Genomic DNA, 26,131 nt, shown 5'->3' on the forward strand with positions numbered 1-26,131 from the left:
CCCACAAAATAGCCCATCACATTCTCTGACCTGGATTGGGGATGAGGTAGAAAAGAATACTTCTTGAGGCTGAAGTTAGTGAAAACATAGAACCAAGTAATACAAACAATGATATACATGTAAGTAGATTCCTAAACAAAGTTTCCTTCAGTGATGCCATCTATCAGAGAACATCTGATAATGCAGAGGCATTGCTGGTTGTCACAAGGAATGGGGGTGGACTGGCCTTTAGTGCCCAGGTACCAAGAATGTGAAATATCCTACAATAGATAGAACAGTCTACACAATGAACTGTGCCTCCCTTTGTCAACAGCACCCCCACTGACAAACACTACATAACAAACTGGCCCTCTTATACAGCTCCAGAGCTATAGAAGAACAAGGCAGTAGGAAAGATCCTTTTAAGCTCACTGCTTTCAAGTTACCTTACGAATCTTGGGGTTTTGTGAAGCACCTGCCAGGCAAGCATATGGCTCAAACTTGTTCTCTAACCTCCACCTCTAAATTTATCTCCCAAGCAGAGGCAGGAGCCAGATTCAGGCCCATAGGCTATTTGTCCAACAAAACATTTGGCTCCATCCTGGCCCAGGCAATGAGCAGACATAGGGCTATGCCAGCTGATTCTTGGACTAAGCAATTGAGAAATGCTGGGAAAAATCTCAGAAGGAAGGAGACTGTAGTCATTGCTCATTGTGACTGTCATCAGCTCAGTTCTGTAGTATCAAGGACTCTGCTGAATATGGAGAAGATGGCAACTCAGTTCACGGGAAAACCATTCTTACCATCAATGGGCTCTGGAGAAATATCAACACCCTGGTACTTCCCTCTCTCTTTGTCTTCACACATATGCCCCTCAGTAAAGGTTCCAACTCGGGTCCCCAAGCCCTCTTTTTAAAGAAAGGCTAATATTTATAAAATAACTAAAGAGCAGTATAGTCAAGAATCCACAATCAAGTCTATGTTGCAAGGCAAACTCTATAAATAGTGTAGCCGCATAGTTTGTTTTTCATTAAAGCACTAAGTCACTGACCTTCTAAACACTAAAACACTGATCTTCCAGTTTCCCATCCCTATTCCTATATGGCCTCAACATCTGGCCAGAAAAAAATATGACTGAAGATTAAATCTAATTCATGAGGCACTTGATTTCCTCACTGATAAGCTTAAAGACCTCAACTTAGACTAGGAAAAGGAAAGCAAGACTATTTACAGAGTCACTTGGGGATGTTCTTAATGATTGTATCCTTGTTCCCCTAGATATCTTTGACAATTATATTGGCAGTTGTAAAGGAAGACTGAATGGATTGTTACAAGGCCTTAATACTTAGAGATATTAAATTTAATTATGTTCAAGAGCCAAAACCCTGAGATGGCAAGTAGTATTGTGGGAGGCTGGGAGGGTAGTAATGTATGATTATAAGACAGGATCAAAACATAAAACAATAATGATGGCACCAATAAAGTGATCGCAAAGAAATAGTTATTGTTATGGAAAGGACTGTAAAAAAGACAGGTAAGAAAAACTGTTAGGAGGATGGCAGACAGGGGGATAATGATTGTTGGCTCATAGAACTTTCACTGAAACTGAGAAATTTATAAAACAAACTTAGGATAAAGTCTTTATTTTTAATGGAACTGTCATGAAGTTTTTACATACTTAAAGCTTGGCTACTCTCCATGAGAGAAAATCGAACAACTTACATTAAAAATAGATAGGTCTGCAGTTGTAGTGCATAGCAGATTTAACTAATCTGGACAACCCTCTATCTCACCCCCAATTCACAAATACAGAAAAATGCCAAATAAAATGAAGCATATTTGAAACTATGAGCTACAACTTCATACTCCTTAGGATAGCTATTATAAAAACAAAAACAAAACACAAAACCAGATAATAATGAGTATTGGTGAGGATACAGAAAAATCAGAACCCTTGTGCACTGCTTGTAGGTATGTAAAATGTATAGTGGTTCCTTAAAAACTTAAATGCAGATTATCATGCGATCCAAGAATTTCACTTCTGGATATATACTCAAAAAAAACTGAAAGCAGAGACAAAAACAGATATCTATATATACACGTACACAACAGCATTATTTATAATCACCAAAAGGTAGAACCAACCCAAGTGCCCACCAACAGATGAAAAGATAAACGAAATGTGGTAAATGTGGTATATAAAATGAAATATCATTCAGTGTTAAAAAGAAAGGAAATTTGAACACTTGCCACAACATGGATGAACCTTTAAGTCATTATTCTAAGTAAAATAAGCCAGTCACAAAGGGACAAATACTATTTGATTCTACCCAGATGAGGTACTTAGAATAAGCAGTCAAACTCATAAAAAGAAAAACAGAAAGTAGGAGTTGCCAGAACCCCCGTCCCCGGGAAAGAGGGGGAGGGAATGCATAATGAGGAGTTGTTGTTCAATGGGTCAAATTTTCAGTTGGGAAAGAAAAAAAAGTTCTTGAGATGAATGGTAGTAATGGTTGCACAACAATGTGCATGTACTTAATGCCACTGAATTATACACTTTAAATGGTTAATAAATCAATTTTGTTACATATATTTTACACGATTTAAATAAATAGCAAAAACAAAAACAAAAAATCATATGGCTGAACTTAGAGAAAGGGAGATTTTCATCAAGTGGAAAACAAAAGTGATAAACTCTAAAAGTGAACTGTAAAAGCCTGGGAAAATAAGAAACTAGATATGAAATCTAGTCTAAGTGTTTAGCTTTTAATACCCACACAGAAAGAGCACCACACTTAAAGGAAGGAGTTGACACTAGGCCCGTAAATGAAACAGGACTGTCTCTCCATGCTGCTAGACAAACTGTACCCACCTCCCAAGTGAAGCTAGAAAGAAACTTGTTCTGCTCAGGGCTCCTACAAGAAATTGAAGCCCAAAAGTTACATCATGCTCAGGTACAGATGAATAATTCACACTACCTGTTTGAGTGAAAAAAAAAAAAAAAAGTAAAAATAGGTCCCATGCTCTAGAAATTGCTGAAGTGAGTACAAACTGGTAGAACCCCATGGAGGGGAATTCGGCAATACTACTGTTGAAATTACAAAGAACATAAAATAGCAGATAACACTGGATTAATATTTTCAAAGTGCTTAGAGAAAATAACAGTTAACTTAGAATTCTCCGCCTAGTTAAATGATCACTCATTTAGTAAGGGACAATAAGGACCTTTTGAGAGAAGCAAAACTGAGAGTACTACTACCAGACTTGTGCTCGAATAACTAAAGATATACATGAGAAAGAAAATGAACCCAGTTGGAAGAAGACAGCTGCAAGAAAGAATGATGAACAAAGAAATGGGTTAACGTGTGGAAAATATAAACAGAAACGAGGTGTATAAAACAATAATTATTATTGTAACTAAATTAAGGGATGTAAAAAACAAAATGAAATAAAAATACTGAAGAAAACATGTAAAACAAGAGGGGATGACTATATTTAAAATATTTTGAGGACTTTCTATTGTTAGAGAGGAGCACAAAGTAATTATATTAAGTATGCAAGTTAAAAATTTTAAAGCAATAACAAGATATATCATTTCCAAACTAGCAAAGAGAAAAGAAGAGTAATAAACTAAATTTTAAAACTGGATCAATCCAATAGAAGGTAGTAAAAGGATAAAAAGCATAAAAAAGAGGGATAGAAAGTGTCAAAATTATATAGTGGATATAAACCTAACATCAGTAATCATTAAAAAATTAACTAAACTTGCCAGTTAAAAGAAATGTCAGACTGGATTTTTTAAAAATGATAAAAATCTAGCAATAGGCTGTATTTACAGACATACTTAAAACCTAAAAACAAAGAAAGTAAAAGGATGGGAAAAGATATACTAAAAAAATATTATCCTCTCTCAACCCCTACCCCAGCGGCCCACCACATCAAAAAGAGCCAACATCAATAGGGTAATACAAAACTTAGACTTTAAGAGGAAATGCATCATTTTATAGATTGTGTCTATAAAAATATAAATTATCAAAACAGACTCAAAAGGAAACAGAAAGCTCAAGACCTAAAGGAATAAAAATTCAATCGGTAGTCAAAAACCTATTTCTCCCATTTAAAAAACTAGTAGGCCAAGACTAAGCTATGAAATAAGAGATAAACCTCCATCTTACTGACTCAAACTATTCCAAAGAACAGAAAAGGAAGAATAACTACCGACTCATTTTATGAGGCTAGGATGTCACTGATATCAAAATTATATAAGGAGAGTAGAACAAGTAAAATTATAGACCAATTCCACTTATGAACATATGCAAAAAAAAACTAAATAAATATTACCAACTTGGGGGTGGCTCCATAGTGTAGTGGTTAGCACATGTGCTTTACATGCAGAAGGTCCTGGTTCACACCCCAGGTGGAGCCATGGACCATATCTCGGGGGCGCCAGGCCCTGGGGGCACGCCAGGAGCACATGGCAGGGGAAACGCCCAGCCTTCAGAGATCCAGTTCTTAAAAAGGGAGATGGCAACATCCATAGGTCAGGGGTGGAAGCGGCGGTTGGGAGTTGAATTAAAGAGGGAAAAAAATATATATTACCATTAAGTCTAGCAATGTATAAAAAGTTAATAAAATATTTCATCAAATCAAAAATGTCACAGATTATAAGATACACCATTTCTTTATATACTAAGAAAGAAAAATGTCACTTCAACCATAACATAATGCTTTCTTATAACTCATACATTTTATTTTATACTTAATGAAGCTTTCTAGATTTATTTACACAGATTTTTATCATCTAGCAATCTTATACATTCATAACAAGGAAAACATAAGCTAAATAAGGTAAGACTTCATATTTAGAGTCCGACTCTTCTAAATCACTTTTCAACTCAGTTTTTGATATTCATTCTCGCCATCAAAAGGTGGTAGCGTAACATTTTATAGTCTTCACCATTCTCTCTGGTATTTTCCTCTAAGCCACTGACACACATTCTGAAAGTTTTGATGTTGAAATTCTCTTTAACTTACCAGAAGATAGCAACAGAAAGTTTTCAGGCAACAATCAAGATTCATAGTCTTTCCTCAAGTGTTCCTTAAATGGTTGTAGGCTAAAACACTAAGTAATTACAGGTGACCAAATTCAAGCAAGAACAATCAGAAGAGGCCATTGACTAGAAAACATATTCTAATTGCAGAAATGTGAAAATATAAAATCTGCATCTCAAAATCTAATATGGTATAACACAATCAAATAGGGTTTATCTCAAGATTTCAAGAATAGTTTAACATTAGGAAATCTATTAAAGTAGGTCACCACATTAACAGATTAAAGAAAAAAATTCAATGTATCAGAAAAGCATTTGATAAAATTCAACAATCATATCTTTTAGCAAAACAGAAATAGAACAAATTTAAACTTATGTAGCTGGCTACCTGCCAATATTTCACAGCAAAAATAAAAAACAGTAAAATACTAGAAACATCCCCTTTAAAGGCAAGAACAGGATAAATGTGACTGCCATAATTGCTTCTATTTGATATTATGCAAAAGGTCTTAGCCAGCTTAACAGAATAGGAAAATAGTAATAGTACAAGGACTAGAAAAGAAAAAATGGACTAAACTGTTATTATCAACTCAGATATTCCAAAATAATCTGCAAACTACTGTATTATAAGAGAGTTCAGCAAGGTTTAGAATACTAAATATATAAAACAATATATAAAACTCCATAGAAGGCCTAAACAACAGCAACAAATAATTTTAAAATATAAGTTTTATAAAAGATCCTATTTATAACAGCTTCTAAGTCAAGACACATAGGAATAAATCTAACCAAGGATGCAATGCATTTTTATAGGAAATATTTAAAGCTTTATTGAAAACATTTACTAAAAAAAAAAAGAAACTGAGGTACTTGGTAAGATATAAATGAAGTGATATAAAATATTTATGACTGGGTGGTATACACATATATATGTATACTTAAAAATGCAGTCATTTTTACCCAAAATAATCTATAACATCATTGCAATTCTAATCAAAACCCATAACTCAACAAGCTGATCCTAGAATTCACATGGAAGACACAAAAGATGAAATCTAGGAATAGCCAATAAAATTTTGAAGAAAATAAAGAAGGGACTGAGGGAATCACCCTACCATATACATTTCAAGGCTTTTTTTTATAAAGTTTTAAGAATTAAAACAACGTGGTATTGATGTAATAACAATCTACCAAACCAGTGGGACAAAATATTTAAACAGAAACAAACCCAAATAAAGATAATATGATCAATCCAATGGGATGCAACAAAATTTGGTATATAATAGAGGTAGTATTACAAATCAGGGGGTATGAAAACACTGGTTAGCAATATGGGAAAAAAATGTATCCACAACACATACCATGCACAAAAATTAATTCCAGATGAATTAAAGGCCTAAATGTGATAAACGAAATTTTAAAACTCATAAAATATTTTTAAAATCTTTACTATTGAAGCAGGAAAGAATTTCTTGTATAAGTACTAAAAACAAACTTTAAAAAATACAAAACTTAGTATATAAAAATAAAAATATCAAATAAAAATATTTATCAAATATCAAATTCTTCTGTATATTTTTCAAAAGTGAAAAAGCCTTAATCTGGGAGAAAATACTGTGAAAAGATAAGTGGTTAAGTAGACAGAGAGACAGGCAGACAGGCAGGCAGGCAGGCAGGCAGACAGACAGACAGACAGACCTACCAACCAGAAAGTCAATTCCAATGGAAAAATATAGGCAACAATATAAATAGGCAATTTTATAGAACTGAAAATGGCCAAAAGATTTATGAAAATATGTTCAATTTCAAAGCAATTTCTAATAAGATGAGATATAATTTTATACCCTGCAGATTGGCAAAAATTTTAAGTTTAAAAATACCAAGAAACTTGGCAAGGCTGTAGAGATACAGACTATTATACATTGCAGGGAGAATACTAACTGGTATCATCACTTGATAAATATAAAGATGAGGGGCCCTGAACCCCAGTAATTCTACTTCTAGGTATAAGCTCTGGAAACACTTTCACATATGTACCCAAGGAAACATATACACAGAAATTCAACGTCATGGTGTTTAAAATGATGTATAATTAATAACCAAAATATTTACTATTGGATAAATACATTATAGTATAGAAATATACTAAAACACTCAAAAACAGCTAAAATGAATGACTGGATAAGTCTCAAAACTGTATGTTAAGAAGGAAATAAAAACAGCAAAAGTATACTTTTTATACATTTAAATCTCAAAAACAATAAATTTTACATTGTTATAGGGATGATATATATCAAATATCAAAACTACTTCTCAGTAGTCTTTTCCTAGGGAGAAAGGGTGGGGAAAATATATAATAGGGAGTGGGTGGGGGAGGGTGGCAATTTACATCTGTACGCTTTTATTTCTTTAAAGAAAATCTGAAGCAAACATAACAAAACATTACTATTTTTTAAAGCTAGATGGAGGGTACAAAGGTATTTTTTTTTCTGTCCTTTCAGAATGTTGAAAATGTTTCATAATTTAAACATTTTACATAGAAAAGATCTGGCAATATGCATGATATGCCCATTTTAAAAGACAGCTTTTAAAACAAAGATGGGGCTAAAAAAGGAGATGTCTGTTTATAATGGGGAAAAATTGAAAATAGAATTAGTTAAATAAATTACAGAATAGCCATATAATGAAATATCATGTAACTATAAAAAAATTATAGTTCAGAAGCATGGTTATTAACTTAGAAAGATGTTGACAAAATTTTAAGTGGGGAAGAAAAAACAGGTTATAAGATTATAAGTTTTCAACTAAGGTATTAAATTCTTAAACAAACCTTCTCCTAGCTGCACTAAACAAGCCATATTTCCATTAATGCACCTGCCATATTTTAATCTCATATCAACCTGCATTCATGGAAAGAAATTAACTACAAGGAGCCTAATAATAATAATAAGTACAACAGATTAATTCTAGTTTTAATACTGATACAGAACAGCTGCCAACAATAATTATTAAATAATTAAAGCCAAAAATAATTATTTCCCAGTGTTGGTGCCAACAATCCCCACCTTTCCAGATGAGACCAGCTCTAACCACCCAGTCTGACAGGTACCAGAGGTAGCACAGTCACATAAGTTACTGATCATATATACCAAAAAGTCCAATAAAATATAATGAACTATATGCAAAATAAAATGTCAGGTATCAATGAAACCTAAAGCTATACTCACAAAGTGATATCATATTTATAAAAGGAAAGAGTGGCAGCATGAAGTTACTAACGGAATTCGGAGAGAGAATAAAACATTTTGTCCTGTTACATTTATACCCTCTGATAAATTAGAAATTGACTTGGGTGCTCTAAAACCTGTGCTCCATATTTTGTTCATTAAAAGGTCTAAGAATTATAATAGATTCAATAGAATACTAAAGGAAAACTTTTTCCTACACACAGCACCAAATATGTGGGGGTTTTCCCACACCAACTGATCTTCCAACTCTCGAGATACCAACTGCGTGTCCTACAATTCAAGTCTGATGGTAACTACCTAGAGTTAGCATAGACCCCACAGATTAAGGGCTCAGTCCCCAAAGACTGCCCCCCACTGCAGATAACAATTAAAAGCAGTGGGTCTCTATGTTACCCACACTTCTGTCCAACTTGGCTACAAATAAGGGGTTCCTATAACCCCTCCCCTCATGTTAGATAATTTGCTGTAATAGCTCACAGAACTCAGGAAAACAACTTACATTACCTGTTTATCCTTTATTAAAAAGGATAAAGATGAACAGCCAGATGAAGAGGTACATAGGAAGAGGTCCACAAGGGTCCTGAGCACAGGAGCTTCTGTCCCCAGATTGGAGCACACCACTCTCCTGGCACATGGATGTGGTCATCAACCCGGAAACTCTCTAAACTCCATAGTCTAGGAATTTTTTATGGAGGCTTCATCATATAAGCATAATTGATTAGTTAACTCAATCTCCAGTCCTTCTCCCTTCACTGGAGATTTAGGGGATGGCGGGAAGCTGAAAGTTCTAGCCCCCATCAAGAGTCAGCTCATTAGCATACAAAAAGACATTTTTATTATTTCCAGAGATTCCAACGGTCTTAGAAGCTCTTACGTCAGGAATTGAGAACTAAGACCAAATGTTACAAGAAAAAATGCTCCTATCACCCCTATCACTCAGGAAACTACAAAGGTTTTAGAAGCACTTGTGCTAGGAACTAGTGACGAAGATCAAATATATATTTCTTATTATATCACAATATCACACATACAATAAAGGGTGGAGAACTCTTAGGGAAAAATATTTTCATTATTATTCCTTTACTGTCAAAATATTTGTGTTCTTTATGCCTTTATGAAATATTTCTGAGACTGCTGAGGCCAACAAATATAAATTGCATTTATTATGTAAAAATTAAGAATGGCTCAGGCTATATAATGGTAGTTGGATATAAGATGTGTTAAATTTCAGCTGCTAGAAGAGGTGGTTTTGAACTCAGTCACCCTTTGAGAGAAGACATACCAGCTCGCATGATTTCATCAACCAGGAGAATGTTCGTGGCAATCACTGTGCTGAGGAAAAAGATGACAGGATGAGTAAAGCCAAACAACTCACTCTTATCTTTTCCTCCTAAGCAACCTTTAGCTACTAAAGGTACCTTGTTCTTCAATGATGTTGGTGTGAGATTTTATGAAACAAAGCTATTCTAAGTACAAACATTACCCTTGTATTATTATTTCAATTCCTTCCTTGATAAAGTGGAAGCTGATTGTATATTCCAGCAAAACTGACCTCATTTTTAGCACATCATTTGATTTTTCCCACTATGCATATGGTACTATTTCAGTAAAGTTCCTTCTTTCCCTCCTCAAATAAATAATAGTAAGATTAACATTTCCTATAACTAACACTGTTAGAATTAAAATGTTAAAAGGAATGTAAAAGGATATGTTAGTCTTAATAACTGGATACCATGTTCTTTTCATACACTCAACCATTTTTCCACTGTAAAGTGGCAAAAATAATAGAAAAAATTTTTAATGTTATCAAATATGTCCTTAAAAGTCTTTTTATTAATACAAACTTACCAAGAATGAAGAAGTTGTTTTTTCACACAATAATTATCCCAAATTCCTGCATCTGCTGCTACCATTGGCTCACCTGCAAAGTAAAAATAAACTATTTTAATACTACAGTCTTCATATATCCTGTTAATATTGGTGGTATATTCTAACAACATTTAATATACCACCAAACTACTATTGTCACGGTCACCAATGACCTCCATGTTGTCAAATTCAATGGTAGATTCTCAGGCCTCATCTATCAGTAGCACTTAACACAGCTGATCATACCCTTCCGACCACTTTTTTTTTTTTTTTTTTTTGGTTTTACTGAAATATAATAGACAATTAGTTGCTCGTATTTACATTGTGCGATGTTTTTTTTCAATTATAGTTGGCATACAATAATATACCAGTTTCAGTTGTACAGCATAGTGATCAGAGATCCACATAATTCACAAAGCAATCACCTCACTAAATCTAGTAACCCTCTTCCCCCTTACATATTTATTAGAACATTAATACCCATCTTCTCCATGCTACAGGCTACATCTCCATGTCTATTCTGTAACTATCCATTGGTACCTCTTAATCCCTTTGCCTTTTTTTGCCATCCCCCAACCTCATTCCCTTCTAGTAGCCCTCTAAATATTCTCTGTATCTATGAGTTTATTTCTGATTTTGTTATTGTTGTTTATTTTGTTCTTTATATTCCACATGTATGTGAAATTGATATTTCTTTCTATATCTGATCCATTTCATTCAACACAATACCCTCTAGGTCTATCAAAGTAATATCTTTTTCCATCCCCTTCCTTTTAGTCTGTGTCTATTAATCTGAAGTGAGTCTCTTGTAGGTAACATATGTAGGGGGCTTGTTTTCTTATCCATTCAGCCACTCTATCTTTTGGTTGGAGCACTTAATTCTTTTCCATTTGAGGTAGTTGTTGATAGGAATGTAGTGATTATCATTCGTTATTCTTGTTTTTGATACACATTTTTTTCTTCTTAAAGAAGACCCTCAAACATTTCCTATAATACTGTAATACTTAATGCTGATAAATTCCCTTAGCTTATTTTTGTCTGGGAAGCTCTTTATCTGTCCCTCGACTCTAAATGATAGCTTTGCTGGATAAAGTATTCTTGATTGTAGATCCTGGGTTTGCATCATGTCAAATATTTTGTGCCAAGCCCTTCTGTACTTCATGGTTTCTTTTGTGAAATCAGCTGCCAGTCTTATGGGTGCTCCCTTATAGGTAACTGTTTTTCTCCTGCCACTTTTAAGATTCTTTGTATTTAATCTTTGGCATTTTAAATATGATGTGTCTTGGTGTGGGCCTCTTTGGGTTCCTGGTTTTTGGGACTCTCTGAGCTTCCTGGGGTTTTATGCCTATTTCCTTCACTAGGTGAGGGAAGTTTTCCATCAATATTCCTTCAAATAGCTCTTCAACATCTTTTTTTCCTTCTGGTACCCGTATGACATGAATATTTTTACATTTAATAGTGTCCCATAGGCTCCTTAAATTATTATGATAGTATTGGCTTCTTTTTTCCTGCCATTCTGTTTAAGTGTCCTTGGCTTCCCCATCCTCTATGTAGGTCATTCGAACTTCTTCTTTATTCACTCTGTTTATTATATTTAATATACTTTTCATCTCAGATAATGTGTTCTTCATTTCTGACTGGTTCCTTTTGATAATTGCCATTTCCATTTTTATGTTTTTTATCTCTTTGTTAAAGTTCTCACGTAGATGAATTCATCTATACTCCCCTAAGTTCATTGAGCATCTTTATAACCAGTGTTTTGAACTCTGCATCTGTTATGTTAGACTGCTTGACTCCATTATTCCTAGATCTCTGTTCTGTTCTCTCATATGCTTTCTGCATTTTTGTCTTCCCATTTTGGCTGCCTTTTTGTGTCTGTTTCTATGATTAAGCAAAGCTCCTAAGTCTCTTGGTCTTATTAGCATGGCTTTGTGTAGTAGGTGTCCAGTGGCACAGTCCTGAGAGGGGTTCAGATGCAGGCCAAGTTTAGCCTCACCCTGTGCCCCTTTGGGGCCACCCATTAAGATTCAGCAAGCAATCCACAGATGCTATGCTTAGAGTTGCCTCAAGAAACCATACCAGAAACCGAGGCCAGCTGCCACCAGTGTGAGCCTTGACACTGCTCAGCAAGGAGCACCAGACTCACTGAGGATACAATTGGCTGTAGCTTGGGTGGGGCCGTGAGTTGGGGAAGGCAGAGTTTCAGGGAATCCTCTGGGCAGAGCAACCTCTTATCCAGTTTGGTGATATCTCAGCTATGGCCACACTGTGTCTGCACACTGGGAAGGGGGAAGGCTCAACAGAGGAGCAATGGATATACCACCAGCACTTCTGCCCAGGAGAAAACCTTGCCTCTGGCCCACACTCCGACAACTCAGTCTCCCCCTAAAAGTCCCTGGTGTCCCTTGAGCAGCTGACCAGGTGCTGGTGCTCAAAGCAAGCAGATCTGTCACCGTGAAAGTCTACTCACGGACACAGCCCCTTTAAGGGGTGTCTGCAGCTGCTGGCTGCCACTGCGGTAGCCTCTGTCCCACTCAGCCATTCAGGACTGAGCAGCCTCACATCTTCGCCCCCTCCTACCTTCTACAGTTGCAGGGTGATTAATTATTTCTCTCTCTAGTTGTAGTGCTTCTGCTCGTCTAGATCCCCAGCAACTTTCCTTGCTGTTTGCTCTGTGTTTCTGTCACAACTCTGATTTGGTTGCAAGAGGGATGAACAAAGCCTCTAGCATCTATGCCATTTCTTCCTCGTCTCCCTGACCACTCTTTCTTCACTTGTCTTCCAGGACACCGTGCTCACCTGGTTGTTACTTTTGCACTAGTGGCTCTTCTTCTGTCTACTTTGCTGGTTCTTCCTCTTCTTCCCTGAGCTCTTACTGTTGGAGTACTAAAGGCTCAGTCCTGGATTCTTCTTTTCTCTCTCTACACTCATTCTCTAGGTGATCTCATTCAGTCTTCTGGATTTAAACTGTAAACAATCTGATGACTCTGACTTTTTTTATCTCCAACTCAGACCTCGTTCTTGAGCTCCGGACTCATATATCCAACTATCTATTTTACTTGAAAGTCTACAGATACTTCAAACTTAACTTTGCCAAAACTCAGTGCTGATCTCCCTATCACCACAACTACTTTTCCTACAATCATCTCCAATGCAGTTAATGGGAATTCCAACCTCCCAGTTGTTCAGTTAACTCATCTCCACAGAATAGCCAGTGATCCTTTTAAACATAATTAGACCATGTCACACCTCTGCTCAAAATTGATCCCTATTCCACTATAATAAAAGTCAAACTCCTTAGACTGGCACATATGCTCCTGCATGATCGGACCTTCTATTATCTCTCTCACTTCCTTCCTTCTCCTGAAAAATATCAGACGTGGTTTATCTACTGGCCGTTCCCTCTGCCTAGGATACTTTCTCCAGTACCCCACGTGGTTAACTTTCACACTTCCTTTGATTTTTTTTCAATAGACATATTCTCAATGAGGCCTATCCCAACCATTCTGTTTAAATTGAAATCCCTTCCCCACCCTACTATGCAAGCATTCACACAATCATCTTTACTGTTCTTTTATTCCTTCATAGAATTTATTACTTTTACTGCCTAACCTTTCCCACTACAACATAAGCTCACAAGGGAAGAAATTTTTGTCTGTTTTGCTCTATGTGAATTCCAAGAGTCAAACAACAAGCACTCACTGGCTATTTCTTAAATGAATTAATACTGTCATTTAAGAAGTTCAAAAGTAAACTAAAGGTACCCAAAATTTAAATATTAAAGTCACTCAAACCTCTACCCTTTAAGTTCTGGGTCACTATAGCATAATCACTTTTTTTATTAAGCTGCTAATTTTTCTTTACTTTCTTACCTGTATTCAAATCTATGCCAACAGGTTGTTTTGATTCTGAATGCTCAGTCTGAACTTTTACCAGTGTATCCTGTAGGTCATAACCAGAATTCTGAGCAAGAACCTTTAGAAATAAAAACAATAATAAATATATATGTGGAATACCTTCACATGTATGTTTGAATATTAAATGTAAAAAATAAGGCACTATTCTCTAGTCTTGTGAAAACATATCCATAATAATCATCTCTTTTTGAAGAATTTCACACTTGATCTAAATAAAATTATTTTGTGTATCTAGTATTTTTTATATTTACTTAAACATTTTCCCTATGCACATCACACTAAATTCTGAGGACATTAAGAGTCCTCACCCCGCTAGATTACTTTCCCTTCTTGCAAAAGATTTTAAAAACAATACATAGAAAGTAGATTGGTATTCGTGTTTCCTCTAGCTCTTCTAGCCACACATCTTCTAGTTTTTCCCGGGCACCTGCAAAAGGAAACTTGCATATTTGCAGCATCTTTGTGCACCTCATCAACATGAGGAGAGTCATGACCTGTGGTAACAGGGATAAAGATACCTGCACTCCAACTCAGGTATAATTCCAAGTGGTCCCAAACCAACAGCTGATGAGTAAAAAAGTATCAAAAAATACATACTGGGCTTACTAATTTGTGTCAACTACAGGATCATTTCTTACTAACTGCTGCTTTGGGAAAGAAAAAAATAGATTTCTGATTCACAAAGATTCTATAAGTTATGAATAATTTTAAAAGCAATTATCAAAGAGACTTTGCTAGCATTGTTAGTAATGTTTTAATTTGTGGTAATAGCATATTTGAAACAGTTTTTCTGTGCTTCTAAGTGGTTCAAAACCAGATTAAGGCAAAGGAAAGAGAATGGTAGTTCTCTGTCCTTCTGTTGATACGTGGAAAAAATCTGGTTTCTCTCCTTTTCTAGAAATTCTAATGACAATGGAATGCAAACTAGCATTTGAGAATGCTAGACAGCCTGAAGTTCTTACTTTCCACAATGTAAAGTGATAATACTTTGGATACCACCAACAAAATAAAGGTCTACCTTAAAATCTAATTAAATGTAAGTTCTAAACTTTATCATTATGATGAGTTAATCATGAAGCATTTTTGAAGGAAATTTTTGGAGTTACTTCAACTTTTAAAACTCAGAGAATAAAACGAGGGGCTAATCTGGCTATTACATTAAATTCCTATAAGGATTCTGAGCCGTTATCCCCAAAGTTTCTCGCTATAGCTGTAAAATATCTTAGACAAAATTGTTTGAGGAAATGCAAATACTTGTACTCTGTTGTTAGATAATATAGGCAATTTATAATTAAACACCTTATGTTGAATCTATTGTTCTTTGGCTAGTGGAATAGTTGTACCTTAGGAATAATGAGTAAGGCATCAGCAAAAGCTTGAACTCCAAGACGAGCTCTTCCTTTTATACTGTGCTTGTACGTACCAAGAGCTTCAGCTATTGCCACTTCAACTGCACCAGCTCCTGGAACCACACAACCTAGTGGAGAGGAAAAAAAAAGATTGATAAAACATGCCATATAGGAAAAATATGTAAAAATCAATTATTTTTATATATTAACAACTAATAATCAGAAATTGAAATTTTTTTAAATATCATGTATGATAGGATAAAAATACATAAAATACAAAGGATAAATCTGACGGAAAAAAAAGATGTGCAAAACAAACATACTAAAACTTACAAAATACTGCTGAAATAGATTCAAGAAGACCCAAATAAAGATACACCATGACTCAATATTGTTAAGATTTCAATAATTCCCAAACCGATCTATAAATTCAGTGAAATTCCAATCAAAATCCCAGCCGTGTTTTTGGTAGAAACTGGCCAATTCTAAAATTCGTATGGAAATGTAAAGGACTTAAAATAACCAAAAAAACTTGAAAAAGAACAAAATGGAAGGATTAACATTACTGATTTCAAGACCTATAAAGTTACAATAATCAAGATAGTGATATTAACAATGAGATAGACAAACAGATTAATGGAACGAAATAAAGAACCTAGAAATAGAACCACACAAATACAAACAACTGATTTTCCACAAAGATACAAAGGTAACTTAGTGAAAAGACAGTCTTTTTAACAAATAGAGCTGGAACAATTGGATACCTACATGCAAAAAAAAAAACAACAACAACAACAACTTAGGTCCATACTTTGCACCAAATAGAAAAGTTAAGTTTAAATGAATCTTAGACTAAATGTAAAACCTAAGACTATAATACTTCTAAAAGAAACACAGAAGAAAATCTTTGTGAACCCAGGGCTAAGTAAAGATTTTAGATACCACACCAAAAGCATAATCTATGATAGAAAATATTGGTAAATTAGACTTCATCAAAATTAAGAACTTCTCTTTGAAAGACACTGCTAAAAGAATAACCAAACAAGCCACAGAGGAGAAAATATTTGCAGATTGCATATCTGAAAAAATACTGTATCTAGAATATAAAAAGAACTCTCAAACTCAACAATAAGAAAACAACTCAATTTTTTAAAAGGGCAGAAGATTTGAACAGAAACCTCGCCAAAGGTATGTGAATAGCAAACAAGCACACGCAAAGATGTTCAACATCAATGATCACTAGAAAATTGCAAATTAAAAACCACAGTATGGTTTTTCAAATTTTAGAATGGCTAAAATTAAAACGACTGACCATATCAAGTATGGGAGAGGATGCAGAACAACTGGAACACTCATACACTACTGATGGGAATATAAAATGGTACTTGGCAAACAGTTTGACAGTTTCTAAAAAGTTAAGCACATACATTCCATAGCCATTGAATCCCTAGGCATTTACCCAAAAGAAATGAGAGCATAAGTCTATATAGCAGCTTTATTTGTAATAGCCAAAAACTGTAAATAACCAAATGTCCATCAACAGGTGAATTGGTAAACAAATGTAGTATATTCATACAGTAAAATACTATTTAGCAATAAAATGGAATGAATGACTAATAAGTATAACATCAATTAATTTATTTTTTTTCTGAGTAAAAGAAGCCAAACCAAAAAAGGTACATACTGCATTATTCTAGTCATATAAAATAGAAAATGAAAATTAATCTATAGCAACAGAAAGTAGACTGGTGGTTGCCTGAATCTAGGGTGACTGAGAGAGACAGGAAGGAAAGATTGCCAATAAGCAATAAGGTAACTTTTTGGAGTGCTAGATATGTTCATTATCTTGATTAAGGGGATAGTTTCATGGTTGTACACTTTAAATATGTGTCAATTATACCTCGATAAATTATTTTTTAAAAAACAAAGTTTAAGGGATTTAAAAAGTAGTATTTTCTATGTATTCTAAATTCTAAGTATCAGGTTGAACTACCAAAGGCTACATTCCTAAACAAGATGTATGTTTATCTTGTTAAAAAAAAAAAAATGCTGCTAGCTTTTATTAAAAGTGACTCAAAAAAAAAAAGAGGCAGTGATTCTTATAGAAAGCCCCATATTTTTCAACTTAGGAACTGATGTGTATTCTCCTTTTCAATAATAAAACCTATATAATTGATTGTATCTCTTTATATTCTGACAGCTTAAATATGTATAATGACTATTATATTTGCTATACAGTATTTATATTCTTTTTTCCTACGATCTAATTTTCAATTTCAGCTTTTATTTTATCATTATTTCACATCTACATTTTTGCTTATCAGATACATCTGACCTATTATTTATAAAGTTTATTACTCTATTTTCTTGAAATATAATTCACATGCAGCCTTTTAAAGTATATTTTCAGTAGTTTTTAGTATAGTCACATGCTTCTACAACCATCATCCCTATTTAATTCTAGAACATTTAAAAGAAAAAAAAACTTGTACTCATTAGCAATCATTCCCCACTTCCACCTCTCCCAGCCTCTGGCAACCTTTCCTGGATATTTCATATAAATGGAATCACATAATACATGGCCTTCTATGTCTGAGTTCTTTCACTTAGCATAACATTTTCAAGGTCAACTGTGTTGTCTCATACATCAGTATTTATTCCTTTTTGTAGTCAAATAATACTCTATTGTATGGATATATCACATTTTATTTATCCATTCATTAGCTAATGAATATTTGGATTGATTCCATTGTTTAGCTATCATGAATAATGCTTCTGTAAACATTTGTACACAAGCTTTTCGTGTGGACATATGTTTTCAACTCTCTTGTGTATATATACCTAAGAGTTATCTGCTGGGTCATACAGTAACCAACTATGTTTAACTTTCTGAGGAACTGCGTGTTTTCCAATGGTATGTATGAGGGTTCCAATTTCTCCACATCTTTGACAACGTTTACTATTCTCCAGCTTTTTGACTATAGCTATCTTAATGTGAAATGGTATCTCTTTGTGGTTTAGATTTTCATTTTCCTAATGACTAATGATGTTAAGCATCCTTTCCTGTGATTATTCTATTTTAAAAATGTTTTTATTATCTATCCTAACTCCTTTTAGCTCATTATAAATTATCAATAAATAATAAATGCTAATATTTTTTTCCTAATATTTCTTTAAATTGCACTACACCTGAGGTAATGAAATGAGTTCTAAGATATGAAAGTTTTTTCATGGTTTTAAAAATAAAAAATAATACGACAGCATTAAATTAAGTGCATTTTTATTTCATAAACATAAGATAAATAAAAGGTCAGCAAACCATTAAGCTATTCCAGGAAAAACTTTCACAATCCAAACTATAAACTGTCCAAAGTGAAATGAGAGAATAGTCATAACTCTTATTTTTAAAATATTATATATGCCATGATAGATTTATCACCACTTTAAAAATACAAGAGGATCATATCCATCACAAAAAAAGAGCTTACCATCTTCAATGGCATTTTTGATGGCACGAAGTCCATCCCTTACAGCATCCTTGATTTGTGTGAGAGTATGCTTATTTGGTCCCTTCACCAATAAGGTGACAGAGCGAGGGTTAATACAGTCCTCAATAAAAGTGAACTTTTCTTCACCCTAAAGGATAATACAAGAAGATATAACTTTAATAAGCAATGTCATTATGAAATCAAGACTTTTAGTTTATAATAACAGAATCCAATCTTCATGTGAATTTTTTTGTCATGTATAACTAAATATATGTTAAAATCAGGTAAATTCTATTTAAACTCTTAAAAAATATTTAGGTAAATAAATTGTAAAATCTATCTTGTGAATTATTCAGACCTCAAAATGTAAAACCTGAATTAAAAGGTTTAGTATTAAAAAAAAAAAAAAGGGTTTACTGTTCACTTTACAACTATTTCCCCCAGAAATACTCACTAATGTATACTCATGTACAAGACCAGCATGTCCCAAGCAATCTATATTGAGGTCTTCAAGAGAATTCACAGCCATTCCTCCACAAGCAAGAGAGAGTCTGAAATTACATATATGTCAACATAGCTTTGGCTATGGAAAACATAAAGACTAATTTCTTAAAGGTGAAAAGATATCTAACACAAAGACTGCATTGTCACTGTATCGCATTGTTTTTAAAATCTGTTTCAGGAAGGTGAGAACCTTCCTTGTATTTCAACAAAGTTCTGAGGTTGGTTAACAATCTTGACTTTTGACAGCTCCATTATTTACTGAAATTAAAAACAAAATTCGGAACTTGTATGCTGCTGTTTTGCTCACAGTGTTTATATGTAAGCTAAAAGGAATACGCATGGGATAATTTCAATTCAATCTGTTAATAAACTTAGGATATATAATTATCTGCAAGCTTACCTTTCCATATTTCTTCTTTTTGCTCTGCGAAGAGCTACTATACCATGTTTTGCAAGCACATCTAAGGAAAATGGATCAATTCCCTATAATCAAATTAGCACAAAAGTTACAAGCATGTTTTAAGCCAATAGTTCTAAAACTTTTTGATCTCAGCAACGCTTTATACTCTTAAAAATTGTTAAGCACCCAAAGTTTTTGTTCATGTGAGCTGTATCTATAATAGTTACCATATTATAAATTGAAAAAACTTTAAAGTATTAATCCATTTAATATAACAATAAACCCATTTTACATTAACATAAATAACATTTTTTAATGAAAATTTATTATAGTTTCCTAAACCAAAAATTATATATAGTGAGAGTAATGGTACTGTTTTATATCTTTGCAAATCTTTTTAATGTCTGTCTTATGACAGCTGAATTCTCATATCTGCTTCTGCATTCAATTTGGTGCAATATGTTGTTTTGATTAAAGTATAAAAAGAAAACCTGGTCTCACAGAGATATGTATTGAGAAAGGGAGGAATATTTTAATAGCCTTTTCAGATAAATGTGGATATTATTCTTTGATACTATACCAAAACTAAACAAGTAGTTTCAATGTAAAATATATAACCATATCAATGAACTTTCCATACTCTCTCACATTAAAATCCATTTGTCTGTCTTGTACTTTGAATTGATTATTTACCCATGCATAATTTTGTTAAATAATGAATTTTTAGTCAGAGAATGTTGGTTCACTAAGTTAGGCAGAGCTTCCAAATGTTGACACATATCATAGTTATGTAATATCAAAAATATCACCTTTGCTAATATCATCGTTAATATTATCAGAAAGTATTTTACATTTTGGAAAGCTGTCAGACTCATGGTGGCAGACACAAGTTTTCCAAAATTCTAATTTTTGTTTGAAGGCTCAAATGTTATCACTGGCAACAAATATCGTCAGTTGTTTTCCTTCAAATGACAAGACTGCTGCATTCGTTTTTGAGAAAAATCTACCAAATACCCATGTCTAAGTAAAGATACTTTGTCAGTCATTCTTCAAGCAAAACTGGAAGTCTATGAAAAAAGTAACTAGTTTAGCTTGCAACTCAATTATACAAGAACTTTCCTTCGAGATATTAAATTAAGTGTTTTTTAAGGCATTTCTTTTGACATGACACAGAAGTGCTTTGTGCATAGTTCACATTTTACAAAAGGATATATATTTAAGGATCAAAATTTAATAAAATTAATAAATTTTACCAATTCATCAAGACAGTCTTAAACAAAACTGCCTTTTTTTATTAACTGCCAGTGTGTGGTAGAGTGGCAATAAAAAATATGATGACTACCAGCATAATTCGTTGCTTTTGCTTTGATTTTACTAAGGCATCAGCAGTTTTATCTATCATTGCTTTTGCATCATCATTGCAAATTTCAACACAACATAAAAGGCATTATTATTAATATTATGAAAATAGTTTTGACCTCATGAACTCCCTAAAATGGTCTTAGGGACTCCTACGGGTTCTCAGACCATACTTTGAGAAACACTGAAGAACATTTACAAATAGTTAAAATATAAGCTTTCTTTCTCACCTTTTGATTAATGACAACAAATCCTTTGTTGGACTGAGCACAGACTTTGTCTTTCAGGTCTATTATTTTTTGTACTCTATCTTCAATAAATTTTCTTTCAGCTTTTACCAATTTTTCTTTTTCTTTTGCAGTCTTATAAAAGAAACCAGAGCTCACCTCTCTAAAAGATTAATAAAAACAAGCTAGTAAAGGCAATGGGGGTAGAGGAAAAGGTAGCGAGTTTACACTAAACATTTAGGAAGGAAGAAAGAGATTTTAAAAACTTTTAGAAAAAAACAATTTTAAAGGTTATAAATAGTAAACGATATACATACGTTTTTTCATATTCTAGTGATACATTGCAAGTAAGGATAAATACATCTTCTACTCGCTTCTTCATATCTGGATGACGAGCGCCATGATCCAAAACCAATCCTCTGATCAATCTATTAAAAACATGTAATGTTTCTTACTTTGAATATACACTCTATTGGTATAAAATTAGAATTATACTCTTAAAGTTGTAACAGAACCGCCAGAGCACACACTGTTTCCTTGTATCAACTTTAACCCTAACACATAATTAGTCAAATTAGAAAAGAGAATCTACTTTAACACATTGTGATTAAGTCACAGCGAAATGTCAACCTAAAATTATTCTCTAAATTTTGTTGCTCAAACATACAACACAGCTGATCAAGTAATGAAAGATAAGCACATAATTAGTTTCTTAGAAATATTTGTTCAAAATAATTATATAGAACGACTAAAAATTGCTAACCTAAATGTCCAACAATAGGGCATTGTCCAAAAAATAATGACCCAACTATTTCACAGTCATGACAACTATTTAATAACATGAAAAAATATTTACAGGGGTAGCTGATAAGAACAAAATGACAAATTGCATATAAAATATAACTATTCTTTTTAAAAATAAGCACCTTGGCATTGAAAAGAAAAAAATGGAAGGAAACGAAGAATGGGGTTACACTTGGATGGTCAGGAATACAGATAATGAGGGGCAGTCTTTTCTCCTGTTTTCCAAATGTTCTTTTAAGAGTAAATATTTTTATAACTCTTGAAAATTCATTTATGCCCAATTAGGGAATGCATTTCTACTTATGAATCTTTCATAACCAAATTATTTTTTAAATAGTTAAATATAAGAAAGTTTTCAAAATTTTAATCTAACTACATTAATCCAACTCCTAACTTAATGTGAAGATATTTTATTTAGAAAGAAACAAATTATACGTTGACTATTCTCCACTCTTCAAGTCTCCTTTCCTCTTCCCCTGACTCACTCTCAGCAAAAGACCTTGCTTTTTGGAGAAATAAGAAACACTGTCCCATTCTTACCTCCACCAATCTACCTACACTTGAACCTGAACTTCCTATTACTACACATGAACTGTCCATGCTCCTCTCTAAGGATAACTCCTCCAGTCGTGTACTGTATTCCACTTCCTCTCTCTGATCCTGCATCGCCCCTGTTTCCCCACATCAATTCTTTCTGCCTACAGGAGAATTCTCATCAGGATACAAACTTGCCATAATAATTCCCATCTTCAAAACAAAGGATTCTCCTCCTTCAACCCCATCCCATATTCCCTTCTGGTACTGCCTGATTTCTAGCTAAACTCCTCTGAGTTGTCTTCATTTGCATCCTCCACTGCTTCTCTAACCATTCTCTATTCAATCTGACTTTCACTCCTACCTCTTTACTGAATCAGTTTTCATTAAAGCTACCAAAAAACTAAATGTTTTCCAAATCCAGTGGTCAAATCTCAGTTCACAACAACTTGCTCAAACTTTCAGCAGCATATGACATACCTGATTATTCTCTCCTTCTTGAAATCCTTTCTTCTTTTCATTTCTGGAACACTAGTCTCTCTTGGCTTTCCTCCTCTCTCATTGACCACTCTTTCTCAGTCTCCTTTGCTGAATGTTCCTCCTCTTCTCAATTCCAAACACTGTTCCTAAACCTTAAACGTCCTCTTTTCTCTACTTATATTTACTTCCCAGGCGATCTCATTAACTCTCGTAGCTTTAAGTCATCTGTACACTGATGACTTCCAAATATATATTTGCAGTCCAGACTACTATTCTGAACTCCAGACACATCTAACTCCCTACTCAACATTTTCACATGGATCCCTAATAGGCATCTAAAATATAACATTCTCCAAACTGAACTCTTGATTTATTTCCCCAAACCTGCTTCCAGTCTTCTCCATCTCAGGAAATGGCACCTCCACTTCTCCAGCTGCTCATGCAAAAACCCGAGACATCTTTGACTCCTCTGTTTCTGTCACATTCTATGTTGAACCATCAACAACAAATCCTATTGCTCCCTCTGTCTATATCCTGATCTAAACCATTTTCATTACTTATCTGTATATCAACAGATTCCTAACTGGTCTCCTACTTCTGCCCTTGAACCTCCCACCCACGGTATATTCCCCACACAATAATCACAGAGAGATTTTTGAAATATAAATCAAGAACTTGTCCTCAGCAATGGTAGGCTAATTTGGACCAACCATACTACCAAAAACTATGCTAGGTTAAAAAAAAGAAACCTTAAAAACACTGGAGAGCTATAAAAATAGTAAAGAGCTCCAAAATAATTTTCTTTTCAAAACTGAAAAGATAACAGGAACTCTAAGAGGTAAATAGACAACTGCAGGCACTATTATCATAAAGTCATATGACAATTCAGGCAAATCTGAACTTTTATTTCAATGACTTCACAATGAGAGGGGGATAGAATTAAAAGTTCAGGGATATCTAAGGTAGAAAGTCTAATAGAAGGTCCTCTTCACATTAAGCAGGAACCCCAAAAGGCTACATAATTAAGAGTATAAACCAGAAGGATGAACTAGAAGCAAGCAGCCCTCATATGGACTAGCAGTTAGAATTCACAACTAGATAGTCCCAAAGAGCTTCAGGCTTTGGATTTAATTTAAAATAGTCTCTAGGCTCCTTGCAGCAGCAAATTCAAATCCTTTGTGCAGAAAGGCAACTTCATCCTACGTCTCAAATTATTTCTACAAATACTTTTTTCAAATATGATGAATGGCAGATATGGGAACAAAGTATGCTGAGTGAGAACCAGCAAAAAACAATAAACACCATTAATAGACAAGCCAAAACTTTAAATATTATAATTATCAGACATGAGCTACACGTTTAAATAAATAAAAAGGTAAGTTTGTTTTCCTATGTAAGGCATAGGAAAACATACATAGTGACATGGCAAACTTAAGAAGGAACCAAACAGAACTTCTATAAATAATATACACACACATATCAAAAATAAATAAGAAAGTATTTACAGATGAAATATGATATCTGGATTTGCTTCAAAATAATCCAGATTTGGGGCAAGGAAGAAGAAAGAGGAATATATAAAAGACAATAAGATTGGCCATATACTGCAAGTAGATAAAGATGAGTATATGTGAGTTCACATAAAGACAGGTATATGTGAGTTCACTATTCTATTCTCTCTACTTGAATATATCTTTAGAATTTTCCTTAATAGAAAGTTTCAAATGAGTTAAGTCCAAAATCAACAAGATGCTACAGACTTTGAGCACATACATCCTCAGATAATGTTAATTGTCTTCCCTATCTCATCTTTCTGGCCTCATCACCTTACTATTTTTCCCTCTGAGTCTATTCCAGGCACAATGGAACACCCCAGCACACTTCTGCCTCAGAGCCTCTTCAACTATTGTTCTCTCTACCTAGAACACTCTTCTTCTAGATATTCACATGGCTAGCTCCCTTATTTCTTCAGAGACCTCCTTAGCTCTCTAGTTTAGTTTCTTATCACAATGATCTTCCTTAGCTACTCTAAAATCACATGAATGCTCACACACTGTTACTCTAGCCTCTTCAAAGAATTTAATATTACTTGTTTACTATCTCCTTCATCTAGAAATGTAAACTTCTCGGAGAAAGGAATTCTGTTTTGTTTACCTTTCATTCCTAGCACCTAAAACAGTGACTGGCTCTAGTAAGTATCTAATTAATATATGCTAAATGAATAGATTGATGTTTAATAAAAGTAACCAATGAAATTAAAGAAAGAATATCTAAAAATAACTATATATTCTAGAACACATATATTCTAAAAGTTTATATAATTTACTTTGTATCTGTTTCTGATTTGTGCTTCATCTCCACGATTTCTACCATGAAGAGATCAATAGGATAACCTGGTCTTCTAATAGCCAAAACAGAATCCACCACGGCCTAGAAGAGAAGTGAATGAGAAGAGTAAATTTTAGTGGTCTACTAAAAGAAACCACTGGCCCAAGTAATCTATCACCAGACTAAACAGATAAAGAGTTCAGGCTCTAAAACATAGCACGAGGCCAAAGAGTGCCACTTTGTCATGGACACTAATAACCAATGCCAACAGATATTTTTGAGCCTAAAGGGACTTCATAGATCATCATGTCCAAACGCTTAATTTTACAGTTATGAAAACTAAGACAAGACTTTAAAGAGTTACGATCTTAAAACAAAGTCTAAATGATAGTAGCAGAGCCAGCACTAGTATTCAAGTCTCTGACTCCCAAGCCACTGCTCTTTCTACTATACCAACACTACTCAAACTTTTCCACCAAAGGACACCTTAATGGAAAAGAAGGAAATATAATCTAAGAGAAGAGCTCAAATTCGCTGGCTATAACAATATGAAATTCTTGTCTTGTGTTTACCATGAAAAGTTTCCATGTCATG

The 26,131-nt window shown here is 33.9% G+C and overlaps 1 protein-coding gene across 5 annotated transcripts in view; it reads right to left on the minus strand.

Annotated features, from left to right (window-relative positions):
* Positions 1-4,704: 4,704 nt before the first annotated feature.
* Positions 4,705-26,131, minus strand: part of CCT6B (chaperonin containing TCP1 subunit 6B) — a 32,830-nt gene continuing 11,403 nt past the window's right edge. For 3 of the 5 annotated variants that reach the window (XM_011379330.2, XM_023522841.1, XM_023522840.1), the window contains 10 exons: positions 25,536-25,639; positions 21,709-21,819; positions 21,395-21,554; positions 19,806-19,888; positions 19,356-19,452; positions 18,902-19,049; positions 15,408-15,541; positions 14,020-14,122; positions 10,127-10,199; positions 4,705-9,610 (listed from right to left, as the gene is read on the minus strand). In XM_011379330.2, coding sequence (XP_011377632.1) covers positions 9,538-9,610; positions 10,127-10,199; positions 14,020-14,122; positions 15,408-15,541; positions 18,902-19,049; positions 19,356-19,452; positions 19,806-19,888; positions 21,395-21,554; positions 21,709-21,819; positions 25,536-25,639 — 1,086 coding nt within the window. In that variant the 3' untranslated portion in view covers positions 4,705-9,537. Of the gene's footprint in view, positions 9,611-10,126; positions 10,200-14,019; positions 14,123-15,407; positions 15,542-18,901; positions 19,050-19,355; positions 19,453-19,805; positions 19,889-21,394; positions 21,555-21,708; positions 21,820-25,535; positions 25,640-26,131 lie in introns of those variants that run through there. The other 2 variants (XM_011379329.2, XR_002777041.1) reach the window with 2 other exon arrangements.

This window comes from Pteropus vampyrus, unplaced genomic scaffold, assembly GCF_000151845.1.
Source record: "Pteropus vampyrus isolate Shadow unplaced genomic scaffold, Pvam_2.0 Scaffold358, whole genome shotgun sequence".
In the NCBI taxonomy this organism is placed as follows: Eukaryota; Metazoa; Chordata; class Mammalia; order Chiroptera; family Pteropodidae; genus Pteropus; species Pteropus vampyrus.